The 22,577-nt window shown below is 40.9% G+C and overlaps 1 protein-coding gene across 2 annotated transcripts; it reads right to left on the bottom strand.

The window, feature by feature from the left end:
* Nucleotides 1-1,120: 1,120 nt before the first annotated feature.
* On the bottom strand, nucleotides 1,121-22,470 carry Utp18 (UTP18 small subunit processome component). Of its 2 annotated transcripts, none has more exons than XM_090351054.1 (14): nucleotides 21,994-22,470; nucleotides 19,655-19,767; nucleotides 16,882-16,980; nucleotides 15,578-15,645; nucleotides 13,939-14,036; nucleotides 12,181-12,306; nucleotides 11,853-12,027; nucleotides 10,137-10,237; nucleotides 9,846-9,936; nucleotides 8,903-9,026; nucleotides 6,520-6,694; nucleotides 3,468-3,610; nucleotides 2,020-2,069; nucleotides 1,121-1,295 (listed from the first exon to the last, which is right to left on the bottom strand). In XM_090351054.1, exons 1-13 carry the CDS (start codon nucleotides 22,339-22,341, stop codon nucleotides 2,045-2,047), a joined length of 1,686 nt encoding a protein of 561 aa, XP_090207180.1. In that variant the 5' UTR covers nucleotides 22,342-22,470; the 3' UTR covers nucleotides 1,121-1,295; nucleotides 2,020-2,044. The 2 variants fall into 2 exon arrangements, with proteins under 2 accessions (XP_090207180.1, XP_090207179.1); XM_090351053.1 differs by having other exon boundaries at nucleotides 2,001-2,069; nucleotides 21,994-22,469.
* Nucleotides 22,471-22,577: the final 107 nt, after the last annotated feature.

Raw genomic sequence — 22,577 nt, 5'->3', positions numbered from 1 at the left:
AACGTATGGCCAGCCTGGGCTCCATGGTGGGACAATGACTCAGCAAGAATTATGAGACTAAGGGGCCAGGAGTTTGGCCTAGTGGTAGAGTGCTTGCCTAGCATGCACGAAGACCAGGGTTCGATTCCTCTGTACCACATACATAGAAAAAAGCCGGAAGTGGTGCTGAGGCTCAAGTGGTAGAACTCCAGCCTTGAGAAAGTCCAAGGACAGTGCTCAGGCCCTGAGCTCAAGTCCCGGACAGGCAAAAAAAAAAAAAAAAAAACAACTATGAGACTAACTTTACAATCCAAACTGAATGAAACCTTAAGTTGACATAATAAACAGAAGGGAGTGGCTAATAATCAGAAGGACTAAACTCAGGGGTTCTGCTTACAAAGCAGGCCTCAAGCCCAGTGCCAGTGGCTCATGCCTGTAATTCTAGCTTCCTAGGAGGCTGTGATCTGAGGATTGTGGTTTAAAGCCTGGAACTGAAGTCAGTGAGATTCTCAATTTATCCACTAGAAAACTGGAAGTGATACAGGCCTCAACTACATTTTCCCTTGGTTGTTCCCACAGTAGGATCTTACTTTAAGCTAAGGCTGGCCTGGGATGCTCCTATTTTGCTTCCCGTATCTGTGTCACTGGGTAACAGGAATGCACTACTGTGCTCAGCCACTGGGCTTCCCCTGTAACTGGGTAACAGGCACTGGGCCATCGTGCCTAGCCATGCATCCCTTTATCCATTTCTCAAGTAACTACCACACCAGGATCTCATGTGCCCCTTCAAGTTAAAATGGCAAGGATATTAGAGAATCAAATCTGAAGTCTCATTTCCATAATCAACTTTATAGGAAGACTTGAAAGCTTAACTCACTCCATGAAGTCTCATTACTCTCACATGAAGTCATAGGACCTCCACAGTGATTCGGAATATCCACTGGTTAATACCCTAAAGCCTAGACAGATCTATGCAAAAAGAGGAAAATATTAATCAGGGTTAATTAGGAAGTATAATTATCTGCCTACGTTGTTTTGGGCTAAAAGACTATCATCTCCAATTTCTCCTGCTTAGTTTTAAAAGATATGCAACCAAGTTGTAGTGTGTGTGTGTGTGTATAAAAAAGACATGCACTTATCATTAAAACTTGCAGTATTTATTAAGACATGATTGTTAAGCAGAACTGGCCCCACAAAAACTTGCAGTGTTTATTAAGACATGATTGTTAACTTAAGCACAGCTGGCCACACAAATATACATCCTGCAAAGTTTCTGAGATGTGCTGGGATAGGTTTTCTCGGTGACTCAACTGGATCTGAGGAAAGAAAAGAAGAAATTATACACCTGATTTATAGCTGCTGATCATCACAAACAAATGTCCTAACATTCCAATTTTGACACAGAATTGCTGGACTGTTTCCCCTCACAATTGTGAGCAACTGCACTGTTCACAATTCCTCCCACCTGTACAAATTACTTTCCCAAACTGAATCTACCCACACTCTTATGATTTTCTTTTTCAGATTCTTCATGAATCTGAATCCACAAGACCAAGTAAACAACTATAATGAACAGGCTAACAGACAAGGTCCATCATTATCAGGTCAAAGATGTAGTCCTATGAGAAGCATGCCCAATACTGGGCCACAAAACAGTCATCCTCACGTGCTACTTCACAGGTAGGCCACGCAGTAATCAATCTCCTAGGAAACAGCTACACAATAATGGAAGGTTTAAGCTCATGCATGCTGTATCTGTAGATTTCTATTTCTGCTAAGCCTATTCTCGTCTATGGATTAAACATGTTCAGTAATTACAATTTTGGTGACAATTACTGAGTGCAGTATTAGAGATCTGACCTCAAAAGAACGGAGGCAGACTGCTGTGACTTGGGTAAGAAATTCCCAAGGATTAGGTCTGGCTAGACAGCTCCTGCTCTACTTCCTTACCACCCCACTCCCCTAACTGAGGATGCAGCAACCTGAGAGTTGAGAAACAAAGCTGAGCTATAATGTGGTACCTCTGCCAAGGGACAGCACCTGTAGCATTTAAAGTAAAATTTTCTTACAAGTCCGAGTAATGGTGCAACCTGAAGAGAAAAAAAAAAGAAGAAGAAAACAAAAACAGTTTTGTTAATCATCCATAGTATGGTCAATCTGATCGTGGACTGGCACTTTGATTAGTCATTTAGAAGTGCCACTTTCTATCATTCTCAGAAGGCAATTAGGTTCAGATTCCTCAATCTGACATTCTGGAGGTTAGTAAGGCCTCAGATTGTAGGAAAAACTATTAAGTTTTCTACAAAGCATCTAATTACGACCTACTCAGCAACACCGAATAGATGTATTATCAACCTAGCTTACTTAATAGCACAGCGATAACAGCTTCATTCTGTAACAATGCTCTGATGCAAACTCTCATGGTTACAGGGACTTTGGAATTTTCTTTTTTGTTCCTCTGAAGTCCTTCCTATCTCAAAAAACACAACTTTGGAAGAGAATCTCTCTGCGTAGTATCTCTGTAAAATCTGTACAGAACAGAACCACTCCAAAACTGACCCAAAATGACTCCAATGGAATCATCTTGGTCTAATTTCCTTTTCAAAGTAGAATTTTAGTCTATATTGTTTGTTGTATTTTCTTTTCACAATTATCTCTTCAAAAACAATTTATATCCTTCTCTTTGTCCTGCAGGTTATCCCAAAAGCATATACACATAAAGTTCTAGTTAACAGGCACAGCCAACCTAAGGGCAGGAAAGGAGAACGTGACTGAAGTCACAGGTTTCCTACACAGACTTTTTAGTTCTCCCTAAAGATCTACCTTGTCAACTATGTCTCTTAGCAACCATGTCAATTAGACTGCTTGTTCCTGTTTTACAGTATGTTGGGTAAAGAAAAGAAACCTAGACAGAGCACATAATTTTGGGATATCTTTGTGGCTAAGATCCTTACTTATACCTGGCTTATACCTGCAAGGAAAGAAACACCTATTTAAAACAAAAGCCCCAGCAGAATAAACAATGACTTAATAGATGGCTAATTTTCACATAAACCACCCAAGAAAGTATCAAAGTGGCTACTTTCTCTCAATTTGACATTCTCAAATGACAGTGTTCTAGGGGGAAAAAAATTATACAAACTTTACACAATAAGGATGTCACTTGTCAGGTGAACTTTTTTCCTAGTGACATTTCATGACAAAAAAAAAATGCAACATTAACTAACATTCTAGAGGGTCCTAAAGCCTCATATCGTAGGCAAACTATTAAGTTTACTCCAAAGCATCAAATTATGATCTAGGAAATACCTAATCACCAACACCAAATCGATGTGTTGTCAACCTAGTTTACTTACTAGCACAGCTAGTCAATGCTCTGATTGTGGAATCTATAAACTGTAAAACTCAAGAATACGCAGTAACTTCACATTTCAAAAGCAGTTTCCTACACATCTGACTTTTAAATTTTAAACATAAATTATACCTACCTATATAACAAGGCTTTGCCTTTCTCATTCCCCAGAGCAAAATATCCACTTCTGGGAGAAAAATCCATGGTTTGGACACGAGAAATAGTCTTCTTTCTTACAACTGGGAAGTTAGAAAATACTGTACAAGAGGGAAGATGAACCTGCAGATCATAAAAAGCATTAAAGTACAAAAGTGGAACTCATCTTTCTTGAATTTTACTTTTCATTCTACATTTTTCTTGGACTATAAGGTTCATTTTAATTGTGGCATACATGGAAGTGCTGTTCTCTAAATACAGCAAAATGTTTCAAAATTAAAATCTGATCTCTTAACATACTATTAAGTAAGGAGGAAGAGAAGGAAAGATGCAGCATCTAGCCTGGTGCCTGGAGATTCAGACATCTGCTAAACAAGTAAGTGAATGAATACACTAAAGTGAAAGTCAATGACAGCATCCATTTAAGTCTGGGCTTATTGCCCAGAGTAAATACCAAAATCAAACTGGGCATTGGTGGTTCAAACCTATTATCTAGCTACTCAGAAGGCTGAGATTTGAGGATTATGGGTCAAAGCCAGCCAGGTCAAGAAAGTCAGTGAGACTTTTTTTTTGGTTGGTTATGAAACTTGAACTCCGGGCCTGGGCATTGTCCCTGAGTGCTTCAGCTAAAGGCTAGTGCTCTACTCTTACCTTTGATCTACTGAAAAATTCTGGAGGTTGGAAGGGAAAAAGAGAATGATGAAAGGTAAAGCACTGATTCAAGATGAATTGTACTCATAAACAGAATGGTAACTCCTTTGTACAACTACTTATTTAACTAAAGTTTAAAAACAAACAAAAAAAGAAATTAAAGTTTAAAAACAAACAAAAAAAGAAATTTAAGTTTAAAAACTACGTTAAGTACAACTAAAATTTTTTTTTAAAAATCTGTAACTTTCTACTACATCTTAGACATGGATATGCTCATTTGAGTTTCCTACTGATACAACAGCTTTGTTTTATATTCACAGCTTTGTGCTGGGATAACAGAACTGTTTGGATCATTATAAGCAATTGCATTTAATGATACCAACATGGTTTCACTGAGGCTTTGTGAAGCTGTTATGCCTGGCTTCTTTCCATTAGATATTATGGTTGACTACCATTTTAAAAATGTGATTTAGCTGCTACTAATGATGTCCTTGTGTGATTTTACCACAATAAAAAAACATAAAGGCTGTCATGATTACTGAAGCAAACTAGGCAGAACTAACTATTGTGCATCTTGCAGAATATATTATGCCAACAGGATACAGATTCCATGGTTTTCTGAAACTATTTACTATCATTAAATTTGCAAAAGGTTAAGTATGTGCCAGAAGAAGAACAGGGATTTTAAAAGCTACCTCAAATTAAGACTCTTCTCATTTATCAAATGAATCATTGAACAAGGAGGCAATAGAATGCAAAAGCTGTATTTTTCAGTCTTCTTTCCTCAGCAGAGTACCTTTCTAAGGAAAATGTTAAACAGAATCCCAACATATCTCTTAGACAGTAACACTACTATATGTAACACAGGCAGGAGCTTCAGCTTCTATTTGTACTAACTGCCAAAAAAAAAAAAAGACTCCTGCTAGTAGTGCAACGAAGAATACAGAATCAGAATAACAATTCTGCCATTTACAAACTGGGGACTTTGGGAAAGTTAATCCTCTAAGGACTATTATTCAACTCAAAACTGTTCTGAAGAGCTCTTGGTAAATAAACAAAATATGATGAAGCTTTGAAGTATGTGAGACTTTTTTGAGTATACAAGGTAACAACTATCTTTGAAAGACTGACAGTACAAACATAACAGCACTATGCAGTATCATTCTTCAAAATTACATGCCATCTGTATATCTAGAATAATTGCTAAGTGAAGAAATTGTTCCTATTTGATAAACAGAGAACTTCACAGATGTTAAGAGTGATATATAATAAATGCTAGTACTGGGCCAAAGAGAGTTAATACAACACTATATCTGGTATCCTCACCAAAGCTTACTTATAAGTATAACCCCTGGATAGTATAAGGGAACATGACTTGCAAATATTTCTATGCTACTTTGCTGCTGACACCTGGCATTTTGGTACATGCATTTTGTCAAATACTAGATATGGGGTACTGCCAGGAACCTCAAATAAAACTCTTCAGCATTAAAATCTCTGTTGAGCTTAGGTATACATGTAATATCTCACTGGCCAGAGGAATGAAACTGATCCTGTGTGAACAAAGATGGCTTGGTAGGTTGCATCTAGTTTCGTCCGGTCTTCACCTCTTCCCTTCACTTGCATCTTTTTGCTTTAATATATTCTTAGCTGTGAATATGGCCATAGAACAAGTTCCAAGTCTTTCCAGGAACTCACAAACCTGAGATGGTCCTGAGGACTCCTCACATAGATATTTAAAAGTACTGTCTAGTTATCTGAATTGAAGTATTTTTTAGGTAAGTAATTTTGAATTTCATTTTATTTTCAAAAATCTAAGTACTTACTACCTTCTCTCCACTAAAACAGGCATTTAAAAACCAGGTAAAGAAACTCCAGATATTGGTAGCTCAAACCTGCAATCCTAGTTATTTGGGAGGCTGGGACTTAAAAGTATCACAGTTCAAAGCCAGCCCAGGCAGAAAAGGCCATGAAACTCCATCTCTAGTTAATCAGCAAAAAGCTTAGCTGCAAGCATGGCTTACGTGGTAGAGTACCAGCCATGAGCTAAATAAAAGTGCAAGGCTAAGTTCAAGCCCTGGGACCAGAAGGGGAATTAGGTGTTGCTCAGGGACAGCGCCAGGCCCAGAGTTCAAGCCACTCTACCACCATCACTAACAACAAAAAATGTTGAGAAAGGATAGCTTAGCTTTCCCAAAAACCTGACAACAGAACTTTGGTAAGTTAATTGTGCCAAAAACTACAATGTTAATGATTTGTACAAAAGTGGAAAAGTGACTACGGTCACTTTTAAAAATAACCCGCTGTTCTACTTTATTGTTGTGACTTCATTCATGTTTTCTGCTTAAAGTTATCGATGACAAAGGGTAAAAGAATATTACCAATCTGACAGCTTCTTTCATTTTTCTTGAGGCGATTGCCAAGATTTCTGTAGTGGGATTGAAGGTCATAGATGTAACACCAGTCACTAGGTTCATTATAGCTTTTATTGGCTTTGGATTAGTTTCCTGGAGACAAGAATCTTGATTGTATATGTTTACCACTCCAGAACTAGAACTAAAAAGACAACAGGAAATGAAATTACTTAAAACAAGTAAAACAGCTTTTACAACCTGTGAACACAAATTTTGACCCACAAACTGGTGTTTGGAAAACCAGCCTATTAAAAGAGAACCAGCAGCTGGACGGCTCATGACAAAACAAATTCTATCAGTCGAATTCCAGTCTTGCAAAGCTCTTAAATAACTCAGCTATGTACAGCTGAAGAAAAGAAAAAAACAAGGAAGCACAGAATCTATTACAGACAATCCTCTGATAAATATCTATTAAATGCCAATTCTATTGCCAGGCAGTATTGTGAGTGCTTAGGACACAATGCTGAACAAGAGATCAGCACCACCATTCTCAGTCACAATGCTTACTGCCTATCATCCTAGTGTGTGAAAGGCAGCTGTCTTTCCCCGTTGACAGCTCCTCCTCTCTTTACTACCTACAGGAATGTACAAAGCAATGGTAAACATCAGTAAAAGTAGGGACCTTAGTTTAACTTATCTGGGAATACTTCAGTCAGTTGTTACAGAAACTGCTTATCTACTTCAAGTTTACTTAACTGCTTACTAGCAATGAATTGTAAAAGCAAATCCTAGTGTTTTAATGTTAGTGAATCACTTTATAAAATCAGTGACAGGCAAGAACTTTATATAATATAAACATTTTTGTCTCAATGTAATGTTATGAACATTTAAAAACATAATTCAGACACTGAAATAAAAGTATTTTAGCCCACTGATATTATAACAAAATATCTGGCCTGGGTAATATATAAATGATAGACATTTATTTCACATACAGTTTGAGGCAGAAAAGTCCAAACTTTGATGTTCTAGCAGTCTAGTGGGGGCTGTTCTGACCTTACAAGATGTCATTATGACATCCTCTCAAGGGAGTAGATGTGACCTCACCCACCAAAAGGAACTGAACCCACTCCCTCAATTCAAGTCCTTTTATAGGAGCCCTAACTATGGCCAACACAAGAACAAAATGTTATTTAATGATCTGAAATTTTCTAACTCTTTTACACATATACATTTTTTCACCTGATTCAAGTAACTACTTCTTAAATAATTAGATGAAGCCTATATGCCTCACATTTATAGTCTGTACTCCAAAGCTTATGCTGAACTCCTGGGGGTATGATGAGGAACTCCTGACTGAAGGGACCAACATGAATCTTACTCTCCACCTTATCAAAACTGCCCCCATCAGAAAAGGACTTCTGAACCAAGAGTAGTCAATCCACCAGCAGGTTACAATTAAAGGGTTCTGTATACAAAGAATTTCCCAAACAGGGAATGGCCATTAATTAGCCAGAACACTATCTCTTATGAACGGGACAAGGAACCACCAGCATGTGGTAATAATGGTAGGAGCTAAAACTGAAACACATGAGAAACAAGATGTAATGAATGAATGGCCTGTCTATCTGTAACCCCAGCAACTCTGGATGCACAAATAAGGTATGTACGAGAAGATGATCAGAGCTTGAGGGCAGTCTAGGCAAAAACTTTGCAAGACCCATCTCAACCAATAAACTCTTGGCATGGTAGCACATACCTATCACCCCAGGTATGCAAGAAGTGTAAATCAAAGATTGTGGTCCAGCGTAGCCTAGACATAAACCTAAGAGTATATTCAAAAATAACTAAAAGCCAGGCACTGGTGGCTTACACCCGTAATCCTAGCTATTCAAGAGGCTAAGATCTGAGATTTGTGGTTTGAAGAAGCCAGCCTAAAAAAAGAAAAGTCTATGAGGCTCAATTCTATACTCTCAGCCCCTCATGGTTTTGTTTTCGTTTTTAGTCAGTTGTGGGACTTGAACTCTGGGCCTGGGCACTGTCCCTGAGCTCTTCAGCTCTACCAATTGAGCCACAGTACTACTTCTGGTTTTTGGGTGGTTAACCGACTCTTGCCTGGGATGGCTTTGAACCACAGCTCAGATGGCAGCCTCCTGAGTAGCTAAATATAGAGAAATAGACAATGATTTAAGGTAGTTTAGCATTTTCTTTCCTAAATATCTGGAAAACATTAACATATTATTAAATAAAATAGAAAAATTATATTCATATAATTTACAAGTATAGAAATTAAATGTTGCATCAAAAAACAACAAAAGTATCCCCTGGGTTCACCAATTTTATATTGGTAAACATAAAACTACCTACAGTATATTCAATTCCTAAAACGTCCTCATGAACCTCTACTTACCCACAAGCAACATACTGTCCATTCCTTGATGTGGCAATGCTTAATCCACATAAATTCCCTTCATCAACGAATCTGTTAAGACACCTCCTGGAGTTCACATCCCAAACATAAACTTCACCATCCCCTGAAGGAAAGATCCAAGTAAGGGCTTTCTTAATTTTGCTTTAAACCTGAAAGTTCAAGTAAATTAACCATGTTTGTAGATAGGCCTTGTTAATAGTACCATGGAGTATACACCACAATTCTCTTGCTTCTAGAAAATGGACTACAAACATTTACTACAGTGCTGAGAGTGAAATCCAAGGCCTACACATGCTAGACAAACATTCTAATGGTTGAGCTACATTCCTATCCCCTAAAAAAATTTCCTATGCACTCACAGAGAGAAAGGACATTTCTTTTTCTTATTTTGCTGGTGGGGGAGCTTGAACTTGAGAGCATGGGCCCTGTCTCTGAGCTCTTCTGATCAAAGGTAGCTCTATACACCTTTGAGCCACAGATCATTTCTGGTTTTCGAAGTCATTTTTAATTAGTGTCCTGCCCAGACCAGCTTTGAACCATGAGCCTCACTCAGATCACAGCCTCCTGAGTGACTAGGATTACAGGCACAAGCCAAGCTAAAAGAAAGGAATTTTCATATATAACTTTGGGAGCTTGGGAGTGTGGCTTAGTGGTAGAATGCTTGTGTAGCAAATAAGAAGCCTTGGGTTCAATTCCTCAGTATCACATACACAGAAAAAGCCCGAAGTGGCACTATGGCTCAAAGTGGTAGAGCACTAGTGAAGAGCTCAGGGACAGCACCCAGGCCCAATCATCAAGCCCCATGACCGAACAACAACAAAAATAACAATATCTCATCTTTTTACTAAAACAAGAAAACTTAAAGTCATTTCTGGTTAAATCTGACAAGACATCCACAGCTTCTCTCTTTTCACTGACTTACCAGAAGAAGTGTATATTTTCTTACTATCTGAAGAGAAGGTGCATGCTGATACTCTTCCATTAATCTTCATACTACCAATCAGTTCCTTGTTCTAAAACAATACATATTATTTACCAAATGTTAGTGGGTTGCTCTCTAGGTTCTAGAAGTCTCTCTTTCTGACCAACTGCCCAAAATTTCTCCCCCATCCCTCTACTATGAAGATTCAAGGGCACACTTAGGGTTCAACACTACTATTACACCAACAACATCCAACTCAAGAAGAATAAGAAGCAACTAGTAATGCTTTACCTTCATTGACAGTAGATGAGAATATCCAGCAATACCATTTAAGAGCAAGAAGGATCCATCTGGGGAGATTTCAAAGCGTCTCACCACTTTTTCTTTCAAACCTATGAAAGGAGATGATCAACTGAAAAAGGTTTAATATGTTTCAACAAAGCTATCACCTAATGACAAATGAGTTTACATTTTAAAATGTCAAAATGTCATGACTGAGCAAAACCCTATGGGGATCACCAAAAATGATCTAAACAAAATGCCTGGTAAGCTTGTTGTAGTTAATATTCATCATTAACAGCTTCAGCTCTTCCATTAGCAAACATACCAACTAATTTCCCAAATCTAATTAGTAATACACTATAAGGATATAGATACATGCTGAACCACAAATACTTCAGACCTACAGAACTATAATTGAAACCCTGCGATTCCCAGATAAATTCATATGCACATCAATATCTGAGAAACCCTGGCTCAAAACACAATTAGATAAAACCAAGAATCTACTAAGAAAGGATCATGAGAGGTACTAGAGAACACAGCGGAGAATGTAAATACTGAAGATAAGCACCATCAATGTTTCTGAAGTTTGCCTTATCCAGTCAATGGCAAGTAGAAATATGGCCATAAAGATCTGCCCTTGTCCTTTTAGAGACACATGTGCAGAGTAACAAAACCACTAGTGAGCTGTGGCTTATGCCAATACTACCTCCCAGTTTTATGGCATTAATCTAGCCAACCTCATTATAATGGCATTGGTTGCCAAAAGAAACTTGAGTGGAACTGGGAGTTTGGCCTCTTGGTAAGAGTGCTTGGATAGCATGCATGAAGACCCAGGTTGATTCCTCAGTACCACATACATAGAAAAGCTCAGAAGAGGTGCTGTGGCTCAAAGGATAGAGCTCTATCCTTGAGAAAGCCCCAGGATAATGCTGAGACCCCAAGTTCAAGCTGTAGGACTGGCCAAAAGAAACAAAAAGAAACATGAGTGAAGTGTTGCTTTAATTTGTGGTAACTTGGGTACAGTAATATAAAAGAACAGGTAAGGTAGAGAGCAAATAAATATTTTTTTACATTATTTTACTCTTTAAAAGACACAAAGCTGGCTCATGCCTATAATCCTACTCAAGAGGCTGAGATCTGCAAATCGCTGTTTGAAGCCAGCCAGGGCAGATAAATCCTAAGACTCTTATCTCCAATAAAGTACCCAGAAAATGCCAGAAGTGGAACAGTAGCTCAAGTGGTAGAACACTAGCTCAGAGACAACAATCAGGTGCTAGGCTTAAGCCCCAGGACCAGCCCCCGCCCCCCAAAAATAGAACTTCAAAAGAAGCACCATATTTCAAGTGTAAATAAAAATTACACTAAAGCAGAAAAATAGAGGCTATTGGATTCCTATGAATCAATGAAGTGATTCAATGTGTCTAGGAGCTAAAATTCAGGTCATCTAGCTCCATAGTTTGTTTTATCTTGCTGCCTCAATTGCTAACTTTAAAACCAAGAATCTACAACTGCATTCCAGGGTGATATATTTGGAAATTATGATCATGCTGTCAATGCTTAAGGAAAAATGTCAGTTTATTACCTTCATTCAAATATATTATCTCAACAAAATGACAGTTTCCAAATATAACTTTACACTTATATGATTCCTCCGAAGTGAAAAATTATTCATAATTATTGTTAAAATGAACTCAGCCTGTGTGAGTTCAACAGAAACTTTACCTCTCACTTGGTGCACAGGAATTAACTTTCCAGCTATCATATCAAAGACATAAATAATTTTGCTGTGAATACTCGTAGCTAAGATCTCTTCTCCACTTGCAGTAAAACAAGCCTTATAGATTGGAAACCTTTCCAAATAGACACTCTGGATTTTAGGATTTGTTTTGCCATCAATCTGAAACAAAAGTACAAAATATTCCTTTTGGTTTTGTCTACTATAGGTTAGTAGTGAAACTTCTCATGCTATAAGCCTTCACTTAAAAACACATACCTGATATACATCACCCTGACCAAAAAAACACAAAAAACAAAAAACAAAAGCACATACCTGAAAGAGTGAAATAGAATTATCTAACCCAGCAACCATCATCAGCGGAACCAGAGGATGGAACTGAACTGAGGAGATCCGAGCATCGGTAGGCCGTTCAGCATTAGCATGCTGGCAGTTCTTCATCTGTAGAAAAATAAAACAAAAATTTTAAATTTAATCAGCTCAAATAATGTAGACTGTAGGGGAACAAACATGGTTACAATGGAAAAGAACTGGAATGATAGCCAAAAGCTACAACTGTGGCACCAACTACTAATCTCTTTACTAAAGAATACATGTTTACCACCTCTCCAATCAAGGGATTAATAATCAAGATAGATCCTTCTATTAAGGGAGGAATATGAAATGCTTCCCCAGAGATGCATGTGTCCCCGCAGTGGTGGTGCTGAAAACTATAGGAGGTAGGGCCCAGCTAGAGGAAGTATGTTACTGAGAACAAATCCGTGGGAATAAATTTTGCCCTGGTTTGCTTCTCTCCTTCTTCCTCCTCTCCCCTTCTTCCCTTCCTACTACCATTACATGATCAACTTTACTCCTCCATGTTCTCCAAAGTCTGTGAAATCCCATCTCTGGTTAATCAGCAAAAGCAAGGCCAGACATATGGCTCAAATAGTGGAGCGCCAGCCATGAGTAAGCCAGCCAAGGAAGGATGAGAGAAGCATTTTTTATACATTTGCTTGGAACCAGAAGTTGTTTATATGAACTATATTTTCAATGGAGGTGAATTCACTCTATGAAGAGCTGAATGAGCTGTGTTCTCCCAGCAATCTAAAACATGCCTTTTTATAGAGGGAAAAAAATATTAATTTGATATATAATTAAAGCACTGTGCTGTGCAGGCATTTAATTACAATACCCAGATACAAAATTAAAATGTAAATAGCATAAGCCACTTCAAAATAAATACTAAAGTCCTACCTGAACAGAGACTAAGCTGGTCATTAGCAGTGCTTAAAGAATGGACAGGCCAAGCCGGGTGCGGTACCTCACACCTGTAATTCTAGCTACTCAGGAGGCTGAGATCTGAGGATCAAGGTTCAAAAAGCCAGTCTGGGCACAAAAGGACCTGAGACTCTTATCTCCAATAAACCACTAGAAAACAGTAGAGCTTGGCTCAAGGGTAGGGTGGTAGCCTTGAGATGAAGAGCTCAGGGACAGTGCCCAGGCCCAGGGGTAGGGCAGTAGTCTTGAGCTGAAGAGCGTAGGGACAGTGCCTAGGCCAGAGTTCAAGACCCATGATCCACAAAAAAAAAAGGACCCAGCCTGTTTAAGAAACAAAATATTTGTATGGCTCTAGTAGAGAATAGAGTAAGTTAAAGGAAATGAAGCTAAGTATGTGGGCAGAAGACATGCAAGGCTCTTGTAGACTATGACAGGAATTCACAGCCTTTTAAAAGGCAATGAAAAGTGGCTTGATCAAGTCTTGGCTACTGTATAAAGAATGGTTTAGAGTGAGGCAAAGTTAAGTACAAAGGGCAACCACAGAACAACCATACTACATGGGCCAGGGAGATGACAGCAATATGGTCAGGGTGCTACCAATGGAAATGCAAAGAGATATACAAAGGAAACGAAGCATGATTCCTAGAATTGCTGGGGACATACCTCATGATCTCTTTTCATTTTTGGGGGGGAAAGCTAAAATATTTACCAAATTAAAATGACAGCAAGCACATTTAATCCCATACATATCAGAAATCCATACATACTGTGAAGCAAAAGTACTTGGTAGGTCCTAACTTCACTAACTCTCACCTTCAAGATTCCTCTTGGAAGAGAAGTTGATGTGGATATGAAATTCCCAGTTCTCTGCAACAGATCATCTTCATCCTCTTCATCATCTTCACTTTCATCTAAGTCCGGGTAAACCACAAAGCTAACATTAGAATCAGAGTCCTTTTCCTTATCTCAAACCACTCTATTTCCAACTGCAATTTCCCTCCTGGCCTTATAAACTCAACAATCTTTTTAAGTTCCAACTGGTAAAAGCAAAACAGCAGAACACATTTTAAAGGAAAGACAGTGACATAAAAATCAAAGTTTGGGGCTGGGAGTTTGGCCTAGTGGTAGAGTGCCTGCCTAGCATGCACAAAGACCCAGGTTCGATTCCTTGGTACCACATACATAGAAAAAGCCAGAAGTGGTGCGGTGGCTCAGGGTAGAACACTAGCCTTGAGGAAAGCCCAAGGACAAGGCTCAGGCCCTGAGTTCAAGCCCCTGACTGGGAAAAAAAAAAAAAAAAAAAAAATCAAAGTTTGCCTTGGAAATAAAGACTAACATAGAGACGGCTGACTGAAGATGAAGTGAAACACATAAGCTTAAATAAAGGCAGCAATTTCATTTAGAAAGAGCAACTCATAGTTATGTCAAAATTAGCAACAGGAAGAACAGAGCTAGCGTAACAATGCACATGCAAAAGAGTTAAAAAGAGATCAGTTGCTTGAAAGATCAGTCAGCAAAACGGTATAATCCAACTTCAGAAAGCTAACAAGGCTTCTTGTGCCCTAGATACGACTGATGATGCTATAAAGATTTTAAACCCTCCTGCAGCTAAGAAGGCCAAAACCAGCACTGTACAGCCCTCTAAGCTAACTGACAGAGGTATGGTAAACTGCCAAGCTTTCAATCTGGGCCACAACTGCTATAAGTAGGATTACCAGTAAAGTTAAAGAAAAATCTATTTGGGGACAGGAAGGGAGGGTTGAAATATTAGAGGCAGAGTGTAGAAAACCTTTTACCTGCCTAAGAGTCATTTGAATGTAATTTCATTTGTGAGTCAACCAAAATTATCAATAAAGGCAGACAACCATGGGCAGTTGACAAAAGCACACTTGTCTATTTCATCTTGTACCAGATTAATGAGCCTCCTCTGGCCACCCGGCAGATATTCCTCATCTCTGCCCTACACTATTAAAAAAAAAAAAGTATTTCTTGCCCCGGGTATGGTGGGATACAGTGGCTCACGTCTGTAATCCTAGCTACTCGGAGGCAGCCGAGATCTGAGGATCATGGTTCAAAGCCACATGGACATAAAACATAAAAGGATCTGAGACTCTTATCTCCAATTAACCTCTAGAAAACAGGAAGTGGGGCTTGGCTCTAAGGGTAGGGTGGTAGCCTTGAGCTGAAGTGCACACGGACAATGCCCAGGCCCAGGGGTAGGGGCAGTAGCCTTGAGCTGAAGAGGTCAGGGACAGCACCCAGGACAAGCTCAAGCCCTAGGACCCCCACACACAAAAAAGTACTTCTTTCTGAAATGTTAATACTTCAAAATCCAAGATATAAGTAAAACAACAACAAAGGACCTCTGGAAATACTAGGTTTTAATGAGAGTAAGAAAACTCCAATCCTAACAGAATAGGTAAAGACAGTAAAGCTAAAGCTATCAACTCACCATCTGAAGACAGTTTGTGCTTACTAGTCTCTGTCCATTCAGGTACTCCTCCCATAGCATGCTCAAATCTAAACAAAAATATTAAGAAAGCAATGCTGTGGTCATCTTCATGGCCACAGACACCAACATATAAAATATATAAGTGCTCTTGAGGGTAAGTATAAAATTTCTACCAGTCATTACCTTTATGAACAAAAGATTTCTTATTCATATAGAACACCAAGTCGCCTACATTGGGAACTTTCATGAAACTTTACTCATCTGAATCTTGGCTACAGAACATCTAGGCACAAATTCGCTGTTTAAGACTAAGTAAAGAAGTCTCTGAAGTTGGGTGCTGGTGCCTCAAGCCTATATTCCTGAGATCTGAAAATTGCACTTCAAAGCCAGCCTGGGCACTAAAATCTGTGAGACTCATCTCTAATTAACCACCAGAAAACCGAAGTGGTTCATGGTAGAGAGCTAGCCTTGAGCTGAAGAGCTCAGAGGCAGCTCCCAAAGCCAGAGTTCAAGCCCCATGACTGACCAAAAAAAAAAAAAAAAAAAAAAATCTTTTGGGGGTTAAAAACTAATGCCAGAGTACATCCAATTCATGGTAGATTAATGAGAATATATAAAACTTCACTATTTTGAATAAAACAAGCTTTAACAGAAGCACAACAGCTGTTATAAAAGTAGCTAGAAGAGAGCAGAGTCATATTTCACTAACTCAGAAGTACAAACTAGCCAGGTACCAGTGGCTCCTAACTATAATCCTAGCTGTTCAACTAGCTACCATGTGAGGACTGAGGTTCAAAGAGATTCCAAGACAGCTCAAGCAGAAAGTGTCTGATACTCAATTTAAAGTAACCTGCCAACTGGACAAAATTTACAGTAGATCACTAGCCTTTGCACAGTAAAGCCCAATGAGAGCATGAGACCATGATTCAAACGCACAACGATACAAAATTATTTGTAAAATCACACCAAACACAGTCCACTAGCTATAAACTACTAGGAAAGTGAACAAAATACATGAAACAATTATTTACAGTTTGGACAACAGGCACTGGTACACTCAGCCCTACACTACCCAGAATATTTCCCAACAATATTGACTCTATGTGCTTCTATTTCTTTTTTGTTTTGTTTTTTTAATTTTCTTTGAGTACAAAACAGCTCAAGGAGAATCAGGGGGATGCGGTGAGGCCTAGACTTGGAACCATCAAAAAGATGCTATGGTGCTATGGCCAAAGACAAGAGAAAACAAAGATAAACTGCTGGTTATAGACCTCCTAGTAAATCCGGAGGAAAGTGACACTTACTCTTCTCTGAGTCTTTTCTGAAGCTTAGCTTTTGAGCATTTAATTTCTGTAGTATTTTTCATCATATTTTTCCGAAACCGATTGTTCTTCATGTCAACCCTGTAAAATACAGAAGAGCAAAATTTAAGTAATTTTAAAGAATCATCATAAATTGATATTGCCTTTAGTATTTTCCTAAGCATTTAATGGAACATAGATTAAGAGTGTAAAGAGACTGAGGTACAGATCAGGTGGTACAGCACCTGCCTAATGTTCAGGAGGCCCTAAGTTTAAACTTTAGTACCACGAAAAAAAGTTTAAAACTTGTAAAATACAGAATATTTCATATGAATATTCCCTATTCATTTTCCTTTGGGTTCTCTGGTTTTTCAGATCATACGGTTTAACATTTAGAGCCAATATTTCAGGACACTCATCATAACTTACCTAGAAATATTCTCCAAAATAAATGCCAGGTAAGAATAAGAGTGAAAGGCCGGGAGTTTGGCCTAGTGGTAGAGTGCTTGCCTAGCATGCACGAAGACCCGGGTTCAATTCCTCGGTACCACATACATAGAAAAAAGCTGGAAGTGGTGCTGAGGCTCAAGTGGTAGAGTGCTAGCCTTGAGAAAGTCCAAGGACAGTGCTCAGGCCCTGAGCCCAAGCCCAGGACTGGCAAAAAAAAAAAAAAAAAAAAAGAATAAGAGTAAAATACACAAAAAAGCAAACCTTAAAATGCCATGAAGAAAAAATCTGCACTAAGGTTGTCTATTTGATAAAGGACACTCACCTGTTAAAAACAAGTTATTAAAGATAATATAAAAGCTGGCTGCCAGTGGCCCAAACCTGTAATCCTAGCTACTCAGGAAGCTGAGGATCATAATTCAAAGACAGACCGAGGCAGGAAAATTCATGAGACTTATCCCTAGAAAACTACTCAGAAAAGGCCAGAAGTGGTACTGATATGGTATTGTAGCTCAAGTGATAAAGCTCTCAGGGACAGTGCACAGGATCTGAGTTCAAGTCTCAGGACAGGCAAAAAAAAAAAAAAAAAAAAAAAAAGACACTAAAAATTAAAACAGTAAAAAGCTGGGTGCTAATGGCTCATGCCTATATTTCTTGCTTTTTTTTTTTTTTTTTACTGTTTTTCTTTAAACTTTAAATTTTTGGTATGTTTTTTTCCCAAGGTTTGAAAACAGCCATGTAAAAATGTCTTATCTCCATATAACCACCAAAAGGCTGGAATGGAGCTGACTGTAAAGACTGCCAGCTTCCATGAAAAAAATCTTACGAAATGTTGCCTGGTCAAGAGTTCAAGTATAGGGCAGGGAATTTCTTTTACACAGAAATGCTTACAAAGGGCCTGGAGTTTAGCCTAGTGGTTAAAGTGCTTACCTAGCATGCACGAAGACCCGGGTTCGATTCCTCGGTACCACATACATAGAAAAAAGCCAGAAGTGGTGCTGAGGCTCAAGTGGTAGAGCTCTAGCCTTGAGAAAATCCAAGGACAGTGCTCAGGCCCCGAGCTCAAGCCCAGGACTGGCAAAATAAAATAAAATAAATAAAATAAAAAAAGATTCATATATAATAAAAAAAAAAAAGGAAATGCTTACAAAATAACTTCAGGTAGAAAATGCCAAAATAGCATACAGTACACACTAGTCTGTAAAAGTATCTCTTGTGTGTGCAAGTATTCTTTTAAGCCTTCAGTAAGTTTTAGGTATTATATGCTAAAAAATTCTACATGCACTACCTTAATCCAAATAGCCTGCTATTATTAGTTATTTTACAAATTTAAAAAGGATGGATTTCAGGCCAGGAGTATGGCCTGGTGATAGAGCTTACCTAGCATGCACGAAGCCCCGGGTTGGATTCCTCAGTACCATATATACAGAAAAACCCAGAAGTGGTGAGTTGGCTCAAGTGGTAGAACCCTAGCCTTGAGAAAGCCCAAGGACAGCTCTCAAGCCCTGAGTTCAAGCCCCAGGACTGGCAAAAAAAAAAAAAAAGATGGATTTCAAGCTTATCCATGCTCAGTTAGGAATTGGTCAATTAAAGAAACAAGCTCATGGGGCTGGTAATCTGGCTTTGTAGTAAAGCACTTACCTAGTACACATGAAGCTCTAGGGTCAATTCCTCAGTACCATATAAACAAAAAAAACCCAGAAATCAAGACAGTGCCCAGGCCCCAAGTTCAAGCCCCAGGACTAGCAAAAAAAAAAAAAAAAAAAAAAAGAGGGAAGTTCAGTACTAAGTCTAATCAGTGTTCTTTTAAAATCTATTATAAGCCAGGTGCCAGTGGCTCATGCCTGCAATCCTCACTACTCAGGAGGCTGAGATCTGAGGATTGTACTTCAAAGTCAGCCTGGGCAAGAAAAGCTCATGATACTCTTTTCTCCAACTAACCACCAGAAGACTGGAAGTGGCTCGGTAGCTCAAGAAGTAGACAATAGTCTTGAGGTGAAGAGCTCAAGGCCAACACCTAGGCCCAGAGTTCAAGCCCCACCAACAATAACAAAGAAAGCTAGTGTACATTGTACAGAAAAGACCAGATAGGCCAAATGTGGTTCAGTGGTAGAATGCAACTCTAGCAATCCAGATAGGGAGAAACCTGTACCAAATGTAAACAGTTGCTCTCCCTCAGCATGGGATTATGAACAACCTTTTCAACATTTTTTTAGAAATAATTTTATCACCTGCTGTCATTTCTCATCTTGATTCCCAAGTTCCATTTCATTACTGAATCATTCATGGGAAAGTGACTATATGGATTCTAGAAGGAAGAGCAACTTACATTTCTTCATCTTCATCTTCATCATCCACCCATACTGGCTTCTTCTGAGAGGAAAAATTATCATGTGCTTCATTCTCCTCTTCAGAATCATCTGAGGTTCCACCATGTCGGGCCTATAGAAGACAAAACACATTCAATGGGCCAGGAGTTTGTCCTAGTGGAAGAATGTTTGCCTACCATGCACGAAGACCCAGGTTCAATTCCTCAGTACCACATACATAGAAAAAAGTCAGAAGTGGTGCTGTGGCTCAAGTGTAAAGCTCTAGCCATGAGAAAGCCCAAGGGCAGTGCTCAGGCCTAATTCAAGCCCCAGAACTGGCAAACACACGCAAACACAAACACACACACATATTGAAGCTCAGTTTTTCCTATGCTGTAGTTGCACATCCCCTTCATCTTTCAAAGACTTGTAGAATGCATGTTTTTATGGCTCTCTGATAAAATAACACAAAATGGCCAGGGGCAGTGACTCACACCTGTAAATCCTAGCTACTCAGGAGGCTGAGATCTGAGGATTGCAGTTCAAAACCAGCCCAAACACTAAAAAGTCCAAGATACTCTTTATCCCCAATTAATCAACAGAAAACTGGAAGTGGTGCTGTGACTTCAGGGCTAGAGGGGTAGTCTTAAGCTGAAGAACTCAGGAAAATGGCCCAGGCCAAGGGGTAGGGTGGTAGCCTTGAGCTGAAGGGAAGAGCTCAGCGACAGTGCCCATGCCCAGAGTTCAAGTCCTACCACCTACCAAAAAACCCTGCAAAATGTTAAAACAGCAATTGTGAGAGACAGCAGCAGAAAATGGGTAAAGCACAGGTGGAAGATGAGGCAAAATGAAGCCATCAGAGAGAAATTCAAACCACTAAAAGGAAAATACTACTGGACAAGAACAAATACAAAAATAGGAAGAAAAAGAGAAGACAAACAACAAAACCACAAAAATTGCAGTACCCAAAGCAGATTAGGAAGCCTGGCATAAATGGCTCATGCCTGTAATCCTAGCTGCTCAGAAGGCTGAGATATGAGGTTCACAGTTCAAAGCCAGCTTGGGCATGAAAGTCCTTCAGAATCTTATCTCCAATTAGACACCAGAAAATGAAGTGGCATTAGCCTTGAGCTGAGAGCTCAGCGACAGTGTCTAGGCCCTGAGTTCAAGGACTGGCAATAAATAAATAACAAGAATACAACCAGACCCCATGGCTCACGCCTGTAATCCTAGCTACTCAGGAGGCTGAGATCTGAGGATCAAGATTCAAAGCCAGCCCGGGCTGGCTCTAGAAAACCGGAAGTGGTGCTAGGCCTCTAGGGTAGGGTTGTAGCCTTGAGCTGAAAGAGCTCAGGGGCAGTGCCTGGGCTGAGGTCAAGCCCCATGACCTACGAAAAAAGCAAAAATATTAAGAAAAAAAAGTGTGAAAAAACTGAAATCGGGGGGCCGGGAGTTTGGCCTAGTGGTAGAGTGCTTGCCTAGCATGCATGAAGACCCAGGTTCAATTCCTCGGTACCACATACATAGAAAAAAGTCGGAAATGGTGTTGAGGCTCAAGTGGTAGAGCTTGAGAAAGTCCTTCAAGGGCAGTGCTCAGGCCCTGAGCTTAAGCCCAGGACTGGCAATAAAATAAATTAAAATCAGGGCCAGGACCGTGGCCTAGTGGCAGAGTGCTTGCCTATTAAGCACGAAGACCCAGGTTCGATTCCTCCGTACCACATACACACCAAAAAGCTGGAAGTGGTGCTATGGCTCCAGTGGTAGAGCTCTGGCCTTGAGGAAAGTCCAAGACAGGGCTCAGGCCCTGAGCTCAAGGCCCACGACTGGCCAAAGATAGAAAACAAAAACCCTAAGATCGTCGTCAAAAGTTGGTGTATAACCGAGATCCCGTAGGGTGGGGAGGAGGGGAGGGTGGTTTAGGAGACCGTCAAACTGCAGATTCCCAGGCCTCCGTGTCTCGGAAGTGATTCCGTCGACAAACGCGGAGCTCGGGAAGCCCCGTGAGGTGATCGATCCGACCGCTACTCGGGGGTCCACCGGGGAGCGGACGGCCACACCCAGGGGGTCGGACCTCTCCGGGGAGGGGAATGGCGGGCCTCCACGCCCTTCCCAACCCGCACTGGGTGCAGCCGACGGAGAGAGTGCGTGCGATGGAGGCCCCCACCCGCGGCGCCCCGCGTCCTCGGGCTCCCCGCGTCTCCGGGCTCCCCCACTCACTCCCGTTCACCCCACGCATACACAGAACACCAGAGCGTTCGCCGCCGCCGGCCACCAGGCTCCGCCCCCCCCGGGGCCTCACCGCCCACCGCGCGCCCCGCCGGAACGCGCCGGGGTCCCCGCCTCCCCCCACCCCACTCACCTGCGAGCCCCGCAGACGCCGCAGCAGCGCGTCCTCATCTTCCTCCGCGTCGCCGAAGACCAGCTCCTCCAGGCACCGCTCCTCGGCCGGTACGTCCTCTTCTAAGGTCCGGCGGTTGAGCTGCCGGAGCTGCCGCTCCGCCTCCTGCTCCGCCGCCGCCGCCGCGCGGGCCCTCGCCAAGACCTCCCCGGACGGAAGTGGGGGCCGGGATGGAAAAGCGGCATCCTTCCGGGACAGCCTGCCCTTCTGCGATCTGGCTCTCCCAGAGGGCTTCTTACGAATCGTTCGGTGCAACCTGACGCGGTCACTCCAGTGGGGTATTCTACGGGATCTCCGTGCGGGCCGCATCGTGGGGGTCACGGGAGGGAAGACACGCAGGCGCACACGTGGAGCCGCCGCCGCGCACGCGCCGTGGCGTCACGCCTGCCGCAGCCGCCGCCGGAACCCTGCGGAGCAGGAAGGAGAAGCCAGCGCAGCCTCCCTCCACGTGACCGATAGTCCTCGCCCCGCCCCCTCCTGCGTCACTCCCACTCCGGCCGCCAGCCCCGCCCTCCGTGTGGGAGTTCCTCCGGGAGAGCCAACCT

This window comes from Megascapheus bottae, chromosome 17 (genome assembly GCF_031878675.1).
Source record: "Megascapheus bottae isolate mThoBot1 chromosome 17, mThoBot2.hap1, whole genome shotgun sequence".
In the NCBI taxonomy this organism is placed as follows: Eukaryota; Metazoa; Chordata; class Mammalia; order Rodentia; family Geomyidae; genus Megascapheus; species Megascapheus bottae.
Note: the sequence above shows the minus strand (reverse complement) of the source record. Positions and strands in the feature narration are given on the sequence as shown.